The sequence below is a fragment of the Passer domesticus genome, chromosome 3 (assembly GCF_036417665.1).
Source record: "Passer domesticus isolate bPasDom1 chromosome 3, bPasDom1.hap1, whole genome shotgun sequence".
Taxonomy (NCBI): domain Eukaryota; kingdom Metazoa; phylum Chordata; class Aves; order Passeriformes; family Passeridae; genus Passer; species Passer domesticus.
This window is the reverse complement of record NC_087476.1, coordinates 10138948-10156910: the sequence shown is the minus strand read 5'-3', so window position 1 is coordinate 10156910 and position 17963 is coordinate 10138948. Positions and strand designations below refer to the sequence as shown.

General features: G+C 45.4%; 1 protein-coding gene across 3 annotated transcripts in view; it reads left to right on the top strand.

The window, feature by feature from the left end:
* LOC135295955 (b(0,+)-type amino acid transporter 1-like) overlaps positions 1-10115 on the top strand; it is a 29838-nt gene extending 19723 nt beyond the window's left edge. For 2 of the 3 annotated variants that reach the window (XM_064411832.1, XM_064411834.1), the window contains 3 exons: positions 161-285; positions 714-801; positions 1872-2335. In XM_064411832.1, coding sequence (XP_064267902.1) covers positions 161-285; positions 714-801; positions 1872-2105 — 447 coding nt within the window. In that variant the 3' untranslated portion in view covers positions 2106-2335. Of the gene's footprint in view, positions 1-160; positions 286-713; positions 802-1871; positions 2336-9717 lie in introns of those variants that run through there. The other variant, XM_064411833.1, reaches the window with a different exon arrangement.
* The last annotated feature ends 7848 nt before the right edge of the window (positions 10116-17963 follow it).

Genomic DNA, 17963 nt, shown 5'->3' with positions numbered 1-17963 from the left:
TATTTACACTCCTCGGAGTTGGTTTGGTTTCATATAATGCTTGTTTGCTGATTATGAATGGCTCTGGCTGCAGGCAAAGCTCCCACCAGCATCTGAGGGGGATGAGTAAGGACCTCTGAGTCCATGAAGTGATGATGCAGGGCTTTGCTTTGTTTTTCAGCCAGACATTCTGTCCATGGCTCACGTGCGACGCCTCACGCCCTCCCCTGCTCTACTGTTTACATCTGCAATGTCTTTAATAATGATAATATCAGGAAGCTTCACCAGCATTGTCAACTTTTTCAGGTGTGTGTGTGTCAGGTTTCTGTTTGCATCCCCTGTGCTCCTGGGGTTTACAATATTTATAAGTATTTCCTTGCATTATTTTTTTGAGCTTGGAGTATTGCTTTCTAACCAATACTGGGGAGAAGAGGAGGGAAGAAAGAAAAGAAAGAGATTGGGTACCAGCACCTTTGCAATGCATGAATGCTCCTGTCACTAGAGACCTAACTGAATGTGATTCATCCCCACTGAATCAGTAATGTTCAGATAATTCTAAAGTTCTCATTGTTTGTGCTAGAAAGGAAATTAATGGAAGAACTACTAAATTTATATCAATATTCACCTTTTTAATTGGAGATATGAACATCTGGGATCTGTAAGGCGGGACTGACATTCCTGGATGACCTCACCCCAAGTTTAATGCTGTCTAATTTTTTTTTCTTTTCTTCAAGTTTTATGGCATGGCTTTTCTATGGAATGACTATTTCTGGGCTCCTGTATTTAAAAATCAAGAAACCAGAACTGCCAAGATCTTACAAGGTAAAGTAATAACATAAAACCCTCAAATATTTTCCTGTATTGTTCAAATGACTATGAGAACATTTAGAGAATAGAGTGAGCACTGGTGGCTTACAGATTCAATGTGGTTGTCCTTCCTTTTTTAATTTCAAGTTTTGTGTCAGCAAAGCCAACAAGGGATGAGACAGTGTTAACATACAGGCATAAGTCAAGGTTGAATTCTCTGTCTTGATAAGCTAATAATGCCCTGCCTCCTCACTATGAAAATATGTCTACCATATCCTCTTTCTTTCTAAAATATTTAAGTGGTAAAAGAAGGATGTTCCTGATCAACCATGTAATCACCTGTTTACGCTCACAGACTTTGGGCAAACTCCTTGGAGGTTAGCCCAGGTGCAAGAACCTTGCAGAGGGAAAAATAACTTAGGTGGAGTGCCCCAGGTTCTTTGAGATGACACAGGGACAGGTTTGTTCCCCACAAAACAGATACAAGGAGGGAAATTGAGAGTTACGTGTTCTTCCCCTGCCATGAGTGAGCTGATCTTCAGTGCTTCCTCAGTGGCTGAGGATTATTAATGAATGCACAAGCCACTCTCCTTTGAGGAAGGGTGGCTTCAAATTGAAGTTTAAATGCTTTCTGACCAGGCTTACAAAAACTGCCTCTGAGATTGCCTGTCCACCCGTCTGTCAACACATGGATAAAACTTTTTGTGCAAGAGGGCTAAGATACAGTTGATTTGAAAACAATTGCTCTGTGTTTTGTCTACAGCTTGGCTTTTAGATGTAAGGTAGTAGGGAGAACAAGTACAGACCTGGCACTAAACCCAGTAGTTTGCATCTTCAGGTCTAGGAGGGCAGGAAAGACCAGAGGTTAAGGTGTGATATGGTGGTGTAGCTCTTGCAGGGATGTTCAGCCTTGGGGTGGGGGTAGGCTGGGAAACAGGATGTCTGGATTAATTGGTATTTCTAGGTAATACCTCAGGTTGCAGGAAGGTTTAATCTAAAATCCTTCTGCAGAAATTTCAGGGTTGCCCAGACACAGAGAGGCCCAGAATTACATGAGTCTTTATGCTGATGTTTTGCTTTCACAGGTCCCAATTATCATCCCCATAATTGTGCTGGTGGCAGCTGTGTACCTGGTGTTAGCTCCCATCATTGATCAACCCCAAATAGAGATCCTCTACATCGTGCTGTTCATTTTCAGTGGCATCATTTTTTATTTCCCACTGGTTCACTTTAAGTACCACCCTCGCTTCTTACAGAGAGTCACTTTACACCTCCAGTTGTTGCTGGAAGTTGCTCCAACTACCAGGGATGCAAACTGAGATAACATCCTTCTGGTGGGTGCCTGCACCTCATGGTTTATCCCAGCACCTTGGTTTTCAAGGCTCAGAAAATATTCTTCTATAAAGAGCAATGAGTAGAATGTGAGTGACACTAAGTGTCCAGGTGAGATGGACTACAGCTGTGACTCCTCATGTTTCCCTGAAATTCTGGGGACATGTTTTTCTCCTTTTCAGCTTTGCCTTGGCATTACATATGGATTCAAAATGAATATGTGCTTTTGTATTTTTCATCCCCAAAAGGGCTGTTTCTCAGGATCTTATCTCCTATTTCAAGATAAAATGCAGCAAAAGATAGACGATGAAATATTATTCATATAGCAGACTGAGTCCCATAGCCATTCCTGGCAATGCCTTTAATTATTTACACCTTGTTCTGCCCACTGTGGCTGCAGAGCTTCTCAAATCAATAAAGCAAGGGCTCACCATGGCCACAAGAAATAAACCCTTTTTCACTCAGGTATTCACCCTGGAAGATTATGCTTCTTCCAGTTCCAAGTGCACAGTCACAACAGTCCTTTCTCTGTCTCAGAAACCATCCCACATCTCCCACAGAAAACCCTCTGACATGAGACAAGAAGTGCTTTAAAGCTCTGTCAGTTTACTCAGTTGAGAATGCACTTGTCATCTGGGATCCATCCATTCAGGATGAGGACGCAAGCAGCATCACTCAAGTGCCAACATTCACACCTGTGCTTCCTGTGATCCCCTTAAGAAAAAAAACCTTATTTTGTGACAAAGTGAGCGGGGGAAAAAATCAAAAAACCCTAGAGCACATGTACCAGCAAGATACTCTGACCAGGAATTAAAGAAACCACATACTGGGCTACATTAGGAGAAGTGTGGCCAGCAGAGCAAGGAAAGTCTGTCTGTATGGACTCAGACCCTGAAATAATGCATCTGGTGTTGGGCCCTGCTGTTCAAGGTGGAGTTATGAAGACCACCTCAGCCCTTCTTTATAAGGCAGCTCAGAGCAGTGGTCACAAGCTGTAGCTTGAGATGTTCAGGCTGGGAAATGTGCCCCATGAGGGCAGTGCAGCGTTGGAGCAGTGTGCAGAAAGGTGGTGAGATCTCATTGCATTTTCTACCACAGCCATTTCCGCCAATCTCTGTGATTCTAAAGGCACAGCACAAAAGTCACAGGCTGTGCTCTCACCCACACCTAACACACTGAAGTCACTGTTGTTTCCCATTATCCTGAGGCACAGCTGGTTTTTTCCAGCTCTTGGGGAAGGAGAGGTATTATAAGCTGTTTTCTTCACATTTTTCCAGATGGTTCCAGGATGATACCTGTCATAGACTAAAAAGGTCTAGGAATTAGTCCTTAAAATGCTTTGTTAAAGTAGTGAAAGTTAACTTTCTGTCAGCATTCTTCTATAGAACCTGCTACCTTTTACCTAACCTGCTACCATCCTTGAACACAGGTTACTTGATCCTCCAAACCTCTTCCAGCCCATCTCAGAATTGTGTATCTGATTACAATCTCTTTCTGCAATGTCACCCCTCCTGCTGCTCTGAGTGGTGATATCAGCAGCTACAGGGATGCATCAACAGTCTTTTTCCAAGGGTTAGGTATGATAATGGATAGGCCAGATGCCATTCATCCAAATCCTTAGCTTAAACAATGTTTAGGAGGATTTCCTTCCACTGATTTTTACTGGAGCTGCCAACAAAGGCCAATGAGGGAACAATTTTTCCTCTTGAATCCCTTGACAATATAAAATTCTTGGGCTGCGTCTCTTAAAGGAGGGGATGTTCTCAGAAGGACTGATGAGGTCAGGAGCTCTAGGTTACCTTCCCCCCCACTGCCCCAGGCTCTTCATCTGATGTCAGGGAAACTTCTTAAAGGAGATACATCTCAGCTACTTACCTAAAAATTAGAATAATACAATTTCTCTGATTATAATTTTTTTGGAAACAATCTTTTTCCTACCTATTTATGAAGCTTATCACACGGGGCTGTGCTCTAATAAAGAACATGAAAAGACTTAGCACTTTGAATAAACAGCCTTTATATGTTATTGGTTTGTGTATGGCTATAGGGGAACAGGAAAGCTGCAATTATCATACTCTGCACCAACCTCATTTTCTATAGATATTATTGTAACAAGATGTTCTTTTTTATTTATGTTGCCTCGGATTTGCAGGTGTTTATAATGCCAAAACAAGATGCTGAAAGCTCAGAGAATTCAAAGATAATTGCAATAAAATGGGCATTACAATGAAGTGAGTTAATGTGTCTGTTTCTGTTTTTCATCCAAGAAAAACAATTCCATAGAAATTTTACTGCATGATCATAAACAGTCAACACCAGGCTTATCTCTCCTTGGTCAGAAGGTTTAACAACATGTGGGTGTTTATATGTGCGCACACTCATTTTTCAAAATGATTGCTTATCTATTCAGCCCCAGGATATGTAAATTGGAATCTCTTTTTCCTTCATGAGACATTTACAATAGAAGTGCCAGGAAGAGGCAGCACATCCTTACCACTTATTCCTGCAGCACAGTGGCAATGTGACAGTGGACTGAGCTCTGCACCTGCAGCTTGTACAGGTTATCCTACAAGATCTCATTGGTCCTGTCTGTTTCCAAAGCTCCAGATCCCTGTGACCTGTGCTTAGACCCTTTCTTCACGGGCTCAGAGGAAAAATGGACTATCAGCATTGACCTCAAGATAATCATAAGATCTCCACCTCTAGACCCTGAGTATAATTGAGTCCCATACTTCAGCTGGCAAACTGCAACAACCTGTTGGGAGCTTTACTTTGGTGCACAAAGCTGAATGTATTCTGGGCTTTTTCCTGACTTTCTCAGAAGCATCAGAGAAGGACTACACCTAGGGACAATAAAGGACAGTCCAGTGTGTGAGAGAGCACAGAAAATCCTCCTTTGGTGATCTTCTAGTCAGGCATGCTCATACGCCCAAGTTCAAGTGATTGCCATAATTCATGGTTGAGAACAAATTTCCAGTTGGGTGGGACAGAGCAGAATTCAAGATAACTTTAATTTTCCTCTGTTCAAGAAACACAGTTCACCCACTTGGACTGAGTGGGTTTATCTGAACAGTTCTCAGCCAGTGCAGAGGATTTGGTGTTTAGTCTCTCCTGCTCTTTGCTGGGACATAGGAAATAAAAAAAGACCTCATTGTGCTCTCTCAGCAGTGTTAAGTTGCTCTCCAGGTCATCACATTTAGGGGATGAAATAAATACAGTCAGCTCTGGGAATCACAGACCATTCCAGTGTGGGTTGGAACTGACCTCTGGAGGTCTCTTGTCCAACTTCCTTCTTGAAGCAGGACTATTATCATGTAAGGTCGTTTACCTGTGCCTCCGTCTCTTCATGTTTTGGAAAACACTGAGGATGGAGCCCACCATCTCTCTGGATCACTCTCTGGATAAAGAAATTTTACTGAAGTTCAGTCTGAACATCTCAAGCTGCAGCTTGTGGCTGTTGCCCTTCTCTGTATCATCTTCTACTGTCAAAGTGGTTGGTTCTATCCTTTTGGTAACTCTCTTTTGTGGAGCTGTAAGTTGCTGTTATGTTGCCTCTTTCTTTTTGCCAGACTCAACAAGCCCAAGTCAAGAAGATTTTCATGTAGGCAAATGCTCTGGACCTCTGACTTGGGAGTTTTTTGCGAACTTTCTCAGTTCCTCTGCTTTCCTTTTGAACTGGGAAGGGGTCAGAAAATTGAATGCAACATTCCAAGTGTGCCTTCACAGGTGTCAAGTCTAGAGAGACACTGACATCGCTTAGGTACCTTTCCTAATGCAGGCCACTATGTGTAACCCTTTCAGTCTGTCACTTCTGAGAGCTTCAGCTGAAGCTTCAGCCTTAGTTGAAGGCAATGGAAAACCCTTACTTTGTACAGTTGGTGCTTTTATTAGAAACTTTGTCTAGGCTGTGATAAATCCAGCATCAGGATGACTCAGTCTAGCAGTGCAGGGGGATCTACATCTTGCACTTTACTATTTATTGATTAGTTAGTTGGATACTGTCAGGGCATTTGTGTATGTGACTCATCCTCATGAAGGAGTGCTTCTGCTGAAAAAGGATGCACACCCACAGTCATACAATAAATAGGTGGTCTTAGCTTTGTGAACTAGCAGTGAGATTAATGGCTAGTGAAATAGCCCATCTGTTTTAGAATCAAGCTACCATGTCATGTTTGTCCTCAGAGACAGTGAACCCTATGGCTTGAGTGTCTGGCAGATAAATGATCATCTTTTCCTTCTAAAGCTTGGTCATCAGTTGTTATTGTTTAATTTAATGGACTATGCCCTGGTTTCCATGCAGTGACATGAAAGGCAACAGGGGAGCTTGAGAACGGGGAAAATGAGAAGTAGCTTGAAAGAGAATTACTGTACATACAAGTCTTGGCTTGTCTGTCTGAATTACCTATGTAAAATCCAGGCATGGACAACACCCAAATAGCAAAGACGTGCCCAGAATTTTTGAAATGACAGAATAATTTTTTTTTTGCTTAGCAGTGATTTATTTCCTTTCTGGTTTTTTTTACATTCTGAGTCTGTTCTTCAGTTCACAATCTGTTTTTCCCACAGCATAACTGTGTCATTAACAAAATAGAGCAATGGTTCAGCCTTTTTTCATTGCTCAGTCTGTGGTTGCCAAACATCATCATCAGGTCATGATTCCTTTGAAGAGAGGGCACCAGAATGCACGCAAATTTCCAGAAGGTACAGACCCTGTCACAAGGAGCACCACCAGTTCCTGAATTAGGAATCCAGAACTGTCCCCAGGATCTCTCAGGGTATTGGATCTGCTGTCCTCCTCCCTTTGCTGTGGCCTTACTCCAGGGCTCTGAGTGCTCAGTTTTCCACTCACATCCCACCCCTGCTTAAAATTGGGTTAATGAGACTTCAGCCTGTCTGAGCTGTTACAAATTTTAGTTCATTCATATTTGTAAATAAAAGGAAATAATCTCATCTTGCTGAAGAGGAAGCAGGAGGATCAGATGATGCCAATAATCTTCTTTCTTCCTAGGCCAAGTAGTCTCTCTTACCTATACTTTTACAATCTGTATTAAGTGTGCAGCAGCTGCAGGAAATACAGAGGGTTTCATCCTGGCTGAAGGGCCACTCTGTGAGCTGTACCAGCTGAGCCACCCTTTTGGTGTCCCTGGGTGGCTTTCAGTCCCCTGGGGCTGTGTGGGCACTCTGCAGGCAGGAGCCATGCAGAAAGAAAGTACAGAGGGGTGTGCATGTATTTGAGCACACCCAGGTGATGCTGCAAACTATGCCAAGTCTTAGGGCCCCTGAGATCCCCAAAACCTGCAGAGCTGTGTCCTTTGGAGCAAGACAAAAAGCTTGGACCAGATCCTGCTGCAGGTTCCTACCAGGATTCTCATGTACAGGCACAAGCATGACCAGGGGTAAAGAAGCATATGGTGACTTTTCATCCCCTTGGAGCTGCCTGGACTCCTGGCCACTGTGGAAGCAGAAATGGTCCTTAAAAATCTCCTGCAGTCTTCATCAGCTTCCCAAAGGGTCCTGTCATGCCATGTCCCCTTGGATCAAGCTTTCCTGCTCCTTCTGCCCTGAGGGCTGTGCTGCCAACCTGCCCAGCAGCCCCCTTTCCTGTTTTTCCACTCTCATTTAGTTTACTTTCTGCTAAAAGTAGCATTCTTCAGATTTACAATGCAAAATACCCCTCAGACAGCACAAAATACTTTACTTATGAGTCTTGAATATGGGCAAAGGACAGGGATTGGGAGATTCGGAATAGATATTGGCACAGATGAAAATTATGGGGAAGCCATTGCACTCATTTTGGGCTGAAACCTCAGCTTAATGTTGGCTTCCTTAAAATCACAGAATCATTTAGGTGGGAAAAGACCTCTATGATCATTGATCATGGAATCCAACCATTAACCCAGCATGGCCAAGCCACCACCAAACCATGTCCCTAAACACCACATCCACACTTCTAAAAAATCCCTCCAGGGATGGTGATTCCACCACATCGGTGGGCAACCTGTTTCAATGCTTGATAACCCTTCCAGTGAAGAAATATTTCCTAATATCTAATCTAAACCTTCTCTAGAACAACTTGAGGCCATTTCCTTTCATGCTGTCTCTTGTTACTTGAAAGAAGAGACTCACACCTCATTAGGACTCCTCTCAGGTAATTGCAGAGAGCAGTAAGGTCTCCCCCAAGCTCAGGCAAGTTCCCATGTCTGCTGTGCCCAAGGCAGGTGAGAGGCTCCTGGAAGCTGAGGGCAGGGAGGTGACAGCAGGGGACTGCAGGGCTGGCAGGTGTCAGTGGCAGCCAGGTGATGAAGAGCTCAGCAGCATCAGCCTCTCCACCCTGTGGCTGGGCAGGACAGAGTGACACGGAGGAGTGGGGTCAGTCGTGCCCAGGGAGAGGTTTCACTGTGCTGCAGTGAACAGCTGCAGGCAGCCCCTGCCCACCCAGAGCCAGCTGCCTCCACTGGCAACAGAAAAGCTCCTTTTGGGGCAGGAGAGTGAGATCAAACAGCTCCGGGTCTTACTTAGACAGATGCCAGCTCTGGAGCAAGGGAGAGGGCAGTCCTGGGGCTGGAAGTGAAATGATAAAAGGGAACAAGTCCTGCCCTCTGCAGTAGTGGCCTCCTGGTTGCTGTGTCCATCTGTCCCTGTGTCTCTGCCCCAGGCACCCACAATACAGCACCCACCAGAGCCACCTGCTGAACACCACTGGGGACACTTCTCTTGGGCTGCAGCAACTGCCCTGGGACAGGGGATTCTCCCCAGGGCCATGGCTTTTTTTCTTGAAGCAGTAGTGATTAGAAAGGAAGGCAGCTTTCAGGCTGAAATCAGGATGAGTCCTTGTGAAGTCAGGCAAATACACGAAAACTGAATTATTCATTACTGTATTCAAAACATATCCATCACCCTGCCATTTTGGAAATCCAGATGAAATACTTTTGTGCTGGAGTTGGATACCCCTAGAGGTACTTTTATAAGTGCATTTTAAGAGCCTGGCTCTTTGTCTTGTCTTGAGATCAAAGCTGGTTGGGAAGCAGGAGCTGCCTCCTGGAGCAGGCAGGACCTTGCCCCGCTGAGCTCAGGGCTTGCTGGAAACCCACAGAGTAAAACTCAAGGTTCAAGTTGTGTAACTGAGCACAAAGTGAATATGACTTTTTCACTATTCAAGGTGAGTGCAAACAGATGAACACAGGGGATAATGGGGAAGGGTTAATTGCATATATTTTTTCTGCAGATGGAGTATGGGTGGAAGAACGTTACCATTTATTTAAGATGTTCTAGTTCCGAACACAAAGAAGCTGTAGCTGTGAGTTAGGACCTGCATTTTGCTGTACATGTGCAGAAGCCCCCTCAAAAATTAAACCATTTTCCAGAGATCATCTCAGCATAACTCTGCTATACAATGCCTGAACTGTGCAGAAGAAACACATTTGTGTTTTCAATAAATGCAGTTTACATCCTGGAACCCCAATTACTGTGCAGTTGGATGGGCTTTGCAAAGTGTGACCCATGGAAATGCTTTGTGGGACAGTGCTCCCTCCAGGAGTTTTCTTAGGAGAGATGGGACTGGCAAACAAACTCAGTTTTCCTTTTCCACCATTCCCTCAGGTAGGACAGCAGGGGAGCACATTCCTCCTGGGGCAGAAGAAAAACAGAGCTATCATTCCACCAGCTGGGCTTGTCCACAGGGATGTATCTCCTTGCCCTGCATCCCCTGTAGGGAATACCTGGATTCATGTTCAAGATGTGTCAGCAGCCACAGAGATGTTTTCTATAGCTTTAAGCAGAAATGAAGATATCTAGCCCATATCATAAATCTTGCAGAGGAAAGAATACTATAAAGCACTATACCTGCTCTAGCTTGTAAGAGGTTATAGAAAATAAAGTTCAGAAAGGCAAAAACTTTGGCTGATGGCTCTGACAATGTCCCAGGCAGATGTAGTCAGTCACAAATGGCATCAGCAACAGATAATTAATTCCGAAAAGCACTTTGAACATTAGCAGGTCGCTTCAACAATTGTCTCTTTGTTACTACACAGAGAAACAATTTCTCCAGGGTTATTTTAGGTTCCATTATCTGGCTTTTCTCAAGCCAGTGTCCTAGGACCCATGTTGCCCCTGAGATAATGACCATCCTTTCCATGAGAAGATCCACACTGTCCACAACACTATCTTAGCATTTTATGGGGGTGGCTTTGGCTTAGACTGGTTGGGGGGTATAAGGGGGGACCAGACACAGCCACCAGTAAAGTAAGAAAATCAACCTGATATAAAACCTGCATCATTAAGCACCAAGCCTTAAAATCACCCCACCCCCACTGTCCATACTGGGGGCAGATGTGGCCAAGCTGCCCCTCAGTTCCTGCTGAGGTTCTCCCAAAGCCCAGTGCTAGACACACAGGTCTCTCTGAACTCCTTCCCCAAGTGAATTTCACCCCATGTCACATCCCAGACTTTAGTCTATGGAAACACAGCCAGATCCAGCTCTTGTCTCTCACAGGCTGGGTGGGTCACTGGGAGCTTTCAAACAATCTGATACACCTCCAGAAACAACAGACAACAAATGGGATCCAGATGTGTCCTCCACCACAAGGCCTTGCTTTTGGAAGGAATTTCCCCAGGTCTTTCCCCAGATTTTGCTCTCGGGGTTTCTTTCATATAATGTACAGCAGCTTCCCTCCATCTGCCAGCCATGAGCATTGGCTTCCCAAGGTGAAGGCATGGTCAAAATTTTGCCTGCTCCTTTCCAATGCCACGGTGTGCTGCCTGCCCATCCCCTACACCCAGGGCATGGAGCACCCTGAGCTGTCCTGGACACCCCACACCACTTCAGAATGCCAGCCACATCCTGGGATGCATCCAAAGCTGAGTGGACAGCAGGCCCAGGGAGGGGATTCTGCCCCTTCGCTCTGCTCTGGTGAGACCTCACCCACACTCCTGCATCCAGCTCTGGGGTCTCCAGCACAGGAAGGCAATCACCGTTGGAGTGAGCCCAGAAGAGGCCACAAAAATAATCAGAGGGCTCAAACACCTCTCCAGGCTGAGAGAGTTGGGGTTGTTCAGCCTGGAGAAGAGAAGGTTCCAGGGAGACCTTATAGCAACCTCCAGTACCTGAAGGGTACTGCAAGATGAGGACAAACTTTTTAGTAGGGGCTTGTTGCAATGGGATAAGAGGCAATGGTTTTAAACTGAAAGAGGATCAATTCAGCTATAAGGAAGAAAGCTTTTACAAGAAGGTGTTGAGAAACACTGGCATGGGTTGCCCAGAGGGATGGTGGGTGCCCTATCCCTGGAAACATTCAAGGTCAAGCTGAACAGCAACAGCTGCTCTGAGCAACCTGATCTAGTTGAAGGTGTCCCTGCTCGTGTCAGGAGGGTTGGATTAGATGGCTTTTAAAGGTTTCTTTCCAGTCCAAACTGCTCTGACTCTGATTCTTGTTCTGATTCATCCTTGGGAGTCCCCAGCACACAGCCTGCATTTCATGAAGAGAGCAGGGCACTGAGTCCTGGTGTATTGACATGAAACAAAGCTTAAAGCTCACAGTGAGCAGACAGTGGAGCCAAGAATGGAGCCTGGGCTCCTTAAAGCCTCCCTGCACCGAAATGATGATGAAACATTTATTGATTGCAATGAAGCATTGCTGCACTGAGAGAGCTGAGGCAGGAGTCCATATGGCTCAGTGTTTCAAATCCTTTGCCTCAATATTTTTCCAGCTACAAAAATATATGGTTTTTTTCCTCTCAGGCAGACATTTGGCAGCAGAGTTAAGTGAACTCTAAGGGTTGTTATAACTTATCTTTGGGAGCCCAGTGATGCATGAGAAAGAGCTCTGTCTTCACAAACTCCTAAAAGCACATATGACTACTGCATACTGCTTTTCCATTGAGACTTACAGACAACTTCCAGCAGGATCACAGGTTAGGTTGTGGGCAGCCTAACATCAGTGCTGTGTCATCTTGTCTGTTTATTTGGTGAATTCTGATTTTCATAATTAATGCAGTAGAGAAATTCAACAGAGAATTCACTTGGGGGAAGGAAATATGTCTGGGACTCCGAGGTTGAGGAATTTTAAACAAACTCTCTTTCAATAAAAGCAGCCCATTAGGAGCATCTTGATTACATATTTGAACATTTCAATTTAAAATGCTAGTTAAAAAAAGTAAATAAAATATGCTTCAGTTCTGCAAATTAAGTTTGTCCTCAGTTAAAGTCCATTGAGAGATACCCCCAGGGTGAATTTTCCCTACATCTCATTTCTGCCCTGGGGTGTTTTCATAGCAGTCTGAGTCATCCAAAGCTCCCAAGCTGAATTAATTTCTGAATCTCATAGTTGATATCCCACAGCCAAACCACGTCTGTGATTCAGAAAAATGCTGATGAATATAGAGCAGGAGGAAGTTGGGCGCTGCTGTTTGCCCCTGCCCGTGTCCCCAGCCCGTGTCCCCAGCCCATGTCCCCAGCCCATGTCCCCAGCCCGTGTCCCCAGCCTGGCTCTCAGCAGGTCCCACTTGATGCTGGCACTGGGGAATGCAGAGCCTGGGCAGACTGGATGGGAAGCCACAGCAGTGGTGTGAGGGTCCTGCCCCATCCCTTCCCCCTCCCAGCAGCCAGGCAGCAGCAGCACTTGGAGCACATCTCCAGAGGCAGCAGCCAGGATTTCTGCTGCAGCAATGCCCCTGTGAGCCTGGCCAGAGCTCCTTTGCTCATGCTACAGATTGTCTGCCATCTGCTTCATCCCTTCCTGGAGTTTGGCTCCTGCCTCTCCAGCCTGTCCTGGCCCTGCACAGGAGGTTTTCCCACAGATGTTGCTCCTGTCTGTTGGAGCAGCACTGAGCTGGGTTAGGAGGACGAGGAGGAGGAGACCCTTCCTCACAGGGCATGTGGGGCACTCACACCAGAGCCTCATATGGTGACAAGTGACAGTCCATAGCCAGCAAGCTCTGCCACGGATTTCTCCATCCCCTGCATGTTGATGAGGCACTGAGAAGCTGCACACACCAGCAGTGATGCCTCAGGCATCTGGAATTTTCAGCATTTTTGACTTCTCTGTTTTTCCTGTGAACATTCAGCTGGTTTTGGGCACCAAGCAGAGGCACTGCCCCCAGACATGGAACAGAAATACAGAGGAGACATGACAGAGTTCTCCATGAAATCTGCACTATAGATCCTCCTATACCTTCAGCTGGGCTTGTTTCAAATGCAGTGAGAGGTGCAAACCCAGCTGTGCCAGGGCTCTGCAGCCACTGAGAGGGTCCATGGCTGGGCCCTCAGGCAGGGTGGTTCTCCTGCTGCAGTTTGGTAGATGGGCAGATGGTGCCATCAGGATGATTAACAGCCCTGAAGCCAGTTTGCCAAGAGCCTATTGATTTTCCAGAAGGGTGACAAATCTTCTCCTTATGTACCAACACTGAGACTGAAGTAATCTGCTTACAGCAGGAGGGAAGTCAGCTTTCAGTGTGATTTAGGGAGGGCTGGGTTGCATCCAGACACACACCAATATGATCTTTCCTAAGTGCTGTTACACATTGCCTTAATAATTAATTAGAGATAAATAACATTTATGTTTAACACTAATTTGTAGCTGAGATAGGGCAGCAGACGAAGTGCCAAGACCAGATCCTGCACTGGGTGGATGGCTTCCCAATGAGTCAAAGTGAGTAAAGATTGTCCCAGGGCTCTCCCTCTCTTTCCCCAGGGGTCTTGGTGGATGACCACATAGGGAAGCCCTGTGCTAAGGGCAATGTATTGATGTATTTTCTTGACAGACTGGGAATCTGGGGAGATCTCTGGTTAACAGAGTTTATCAGATGTGATGATTTGCCATGGTCTTAAAGCATGGTTGTGGCTAGACAAACAAAGGACATCAGGAAACACTGTCACCATCAGGGGCACCTCCCTCTGCTCTGGGATGGTAGAACCCCTCATGTTTGGCACTGTGTGAGCACAACACAAAAAGGCAGTGCTGAGTTTGCAATCTCATCTCTTGATCCGTATGGCAATCATCACAGAACTGTGTCAGAAAAGGCTGGTAGGGGTTACCATGAGGCTTTTCCATATCTGTCTGATTATAATGGGAATCCAGCTGTCTGGGTTGTAGTGGGAGAAAATAACAAGCTTGTTTTTGTGATGTTGGATCCCGCTCATTCCCAGTCCCTCACCCTTTCCTCTGTGGTTCCTGCACGAGGCTGAAGTGTTGGTTTAGTGAGGGGGACCATGGTGATGCTCTGACAACCATGGCAGAGGCTGAGCAAGTCCTGTGGGTCTTGATCTCCAGTTGCTGGGAAAGAAGCCAGTGTGCTCTTTCCAATGAGACTGGGATGAAGAGAAGAAAAAGTCTGAGCTGCTTCCCTCATATTTTCAAGGCATCATAGTCTGTTGGCAATTTACTACTGATACAGTCTGCACCAGGTTTACAGCAGGTCACTGGAAATGGACCCAGGCCCATTCATTGTTTTTAAAAGCAAAGCAATGCTTAAGTGCAACATTAATTTAAATTTACCTTCCTGCAGAAAACTGGTGGACAGGGAGCCTTCCAAAAGATGTATTTTTATTATCTCTCTCTTCTACCTTTGGCTGTTGATAAATATTTATTTAAGCTTTAACCTGCCAAAGGCTCTAAGCACAGCTACATTTCACTTCCCTGCAGGGTAAGTGCTGGCAGGCAGCTGTCCATGATGGGCACAGCCTGTGGCACACCCAAAAGTGTCTTCCCATGGTGGCTGGGGAGTGTGACACAGGAACATGTGGATCAGAGGCAGTGGGGGGAACCCCACAAACCCTCAGGAGGGGTCATGAGCCCTGGTGCAGCCCCTCTCAGGGCTGTCCTGGGGGGTCTCAGCCTGGGGCACTCCTGAGCTAAAGGGAAAAGCTGTGTGGACTGAGAAGGGTAAGGGGTACAGGACACAGCATGGGACACAGAGGAGGAGCACCTTGGAATTGCATTATTTACTATGGGATCTTTAGAGGAGCAACAATGCAGGGGGAAACGAAGGGATCTTGGTGGTTTGGAAAGGAGTAAGGGTGGAAAACCACAATGATAAGGGGATAAAAGGGGCCAGTGGCATGTCAGGGGTTGGCTGGTTGCTTTGTCTGGCTGGCTATGCCCTGCATCTGGTCAGAAGGGCTTGTTTTCTCCTTGAACTCCACTTCAGGGGCTTTTCATGGGTGAGAGATTCTCTGCCCTGTGTGCACATGTGTGTTGGGAGTCTAGATGAACCACTGGTGAATGTCAAGCTGGAGTAACAGGTGAGTGGGATAAAAGGCTTTAGCAGACAGATACCAAAGCAACCATAAGCCTGGTCTGGATGTTGGAGGCACCAGAGATCTATGGATTGGCTACTGGAGGGACCAGGGGATCCTGGCCAGATACTGGGGTATTGTGGAGCCTGGAAGTCAAATGAGAAACCTGACTGTGTTTGTGTGAGAGCCAGCTGGAGATGAGAGGATTCAGGGACCAGCTACTGTGTAGACTTGAATGTCTCAGGATAGTGGCTGGAGGGATCTACACTGTATAGATGTCCATATAAACAAACAAACAAACAAACAAATAAATTATATTTATGAGCTTTCATCATGATCTGCCAGAGAGCAGAACAGGATGAGGTCCTTGGAGCTGGTTGTGCTTGTGTGTGTGTTGATGTTTCTGTGGAACTGATCACGTGTGCACCCAGATATGTGTTTAGTGTGTTTGTGCTCACGTGCCTACTGGGAACACACACTGAGCCCCACTGACAGCTGGCCCTGGGGCCAGGGACCTGCAGCAGCCTTGCCTCTACTGGATTTATCAGCCTGTTCACTTGGGCCTGCAGTCAGGTGGGAGCCATGGACAGTCTCTGCCAGGACTGTCCTACTGCCTGAGCAAAAGGGTTAAAAGAGAGAAAATGGTCCTTTTAATGTCTTCAAGCTTACAAACTCCCTCTCAGCCAAGGCTGGATGATGACAGGCAGCTAAATCCCCCATTCCCAGCACCCAGGCATACACACCTTGCAGCACTGCTTGGCTCAGCCACACCTGAGCTGGCAAAGTTGCTCCCAGTGGCATCAAACTGCTCAGAAACCAGTCATGGGTGTGATTCATGAGCTGACTGTCTACCAACCTGTCCCCTCAGCAGGCACAGCCTGAGGGATGTGCTGAGACAAGTCCTCTCCAAAGGCTGTGTCACCCTGACACAGGAGGTAGCTGGCACAAAGCATGTCTTGGGCAACTGAGCAGAGTGAAATGTGAACACATCAGCAGTGCAGAGGTAGTTTCAGTGATGGACAAGTCCACTAGCAGAGATGAAACTTTTGAGGCCTTAGAGACACACAGAATTTAGTTTTGGCAAAAACTTGCAGTCTTTCCTCCTTTTCATATTCTAGTCTGAGTTGATGTGGAGGAATACCATGATCCAGCCCTGTATCTCCATCAAAATATACTATGAAATTCCAGGCTCTTGTATCTCTGACATTCTCCAAGTAATTGCAGAGGTACAAGATGATGAATTATTTAAAACAGATGCAGCTTCACAAAATGAATTTGACTGAGTGGCAAGACATTATGAAGAAAACTGAGACAAAAGCCTAAGAGAATCTATTTTCATGAAAGAGAACATGCTCCCTGTCTGAAGATAATTTTGAGTAAACAGATGAATTAGTAGGTAGACTGATAGATTTGTCCACTAGGAAGACCTACTTACATAAGAAACTAATGCAAAATGGAGATTGGTCTTGCTAAGCAAGACCAATCTCCCTCTCTCCACTGCATCTGCAAAACAGAGAGTGAAAAGGAGAGAGCACATGGCTTTTTTAGTTCCAAACTGCTCCTCCTTCCAAACCCCTGCACTGGTGCTGTGCAGGGAGGTTTTTGCTAAAGCACTGCTGATATATCACTTTGTAGACGTCTCTGAAGCCTACAGGTTCTTCCTACATCTCTGCACAAGACACATTCTATTTTGTCATGGCTTTTGTGGCTCATCATGGTCTGCCGAGCTCTATGGGGGGAAGTCAGGTCCTTTATCAAATGGGATCTGGAGAAGGTGTTTGAAGACTTGAGTGTCCAAGAGCTTGTCTGTTCTTTTCCCAACTAAATCAGATTGTCTACAAACAATGCCTTGATGGCATTCTTAAGCAGGCAGGCTATTACAACACTGTTTCATGGAATGCATAAAGTATCTTTGCAATGAAAATGGAAAATTGCTCTCACGTACTGTTTTCTTATTGTTATATTCTGACATTATTTATTTATTTACTTATTCTTATTTCTACTGAATACATCAGTATCATTTATTTTCATATTTGCTTCACTGAATTCCCAAATTGTACTGTATAACATCATATTCACCTAATATAGTATGAATTCCCCTGCTGTTTCAATTGGACAGCTGGGATGATGGGGAACAAATAGTGTTTTTCATCTTGGAAATGGCCCTGTTGAATGATATATGAGCTTCATTTAATTTCCATCTTCTGTTCCACAGTACTTCTTTCCTTTGTTTTTTATTTTCCTAATAAATACTCATATTTAATATTTAAATACATAAAAGTAAAAAAAAAAAAAGTTAATAAAACAGTTTCCTCTCCCTCTCTTTCTTCTCCTTTACCCTCCAACACTGGCAGCATTATTTAAATTAAAGGAGAGCACTTTGGCTCAAGCTTAGCCTGAGTATTGACTGCTGGCAGTTTGCTTTTGTGTGGATTCATCACTATTAATTTTTGTTCCAAGCATAAGATACCAGCATGTATCACTTTCCAAGCATCAGTCTCCTACAGACTTTTTAGCTCTTCAATGGCTAATGTCTGAGCTCTTCCACAGGTGGAGTCTGAGCTCTTGCCATGAGTGAGCACAGCAGCCATGGCAGCAGGCTGTGGGCAGGAGC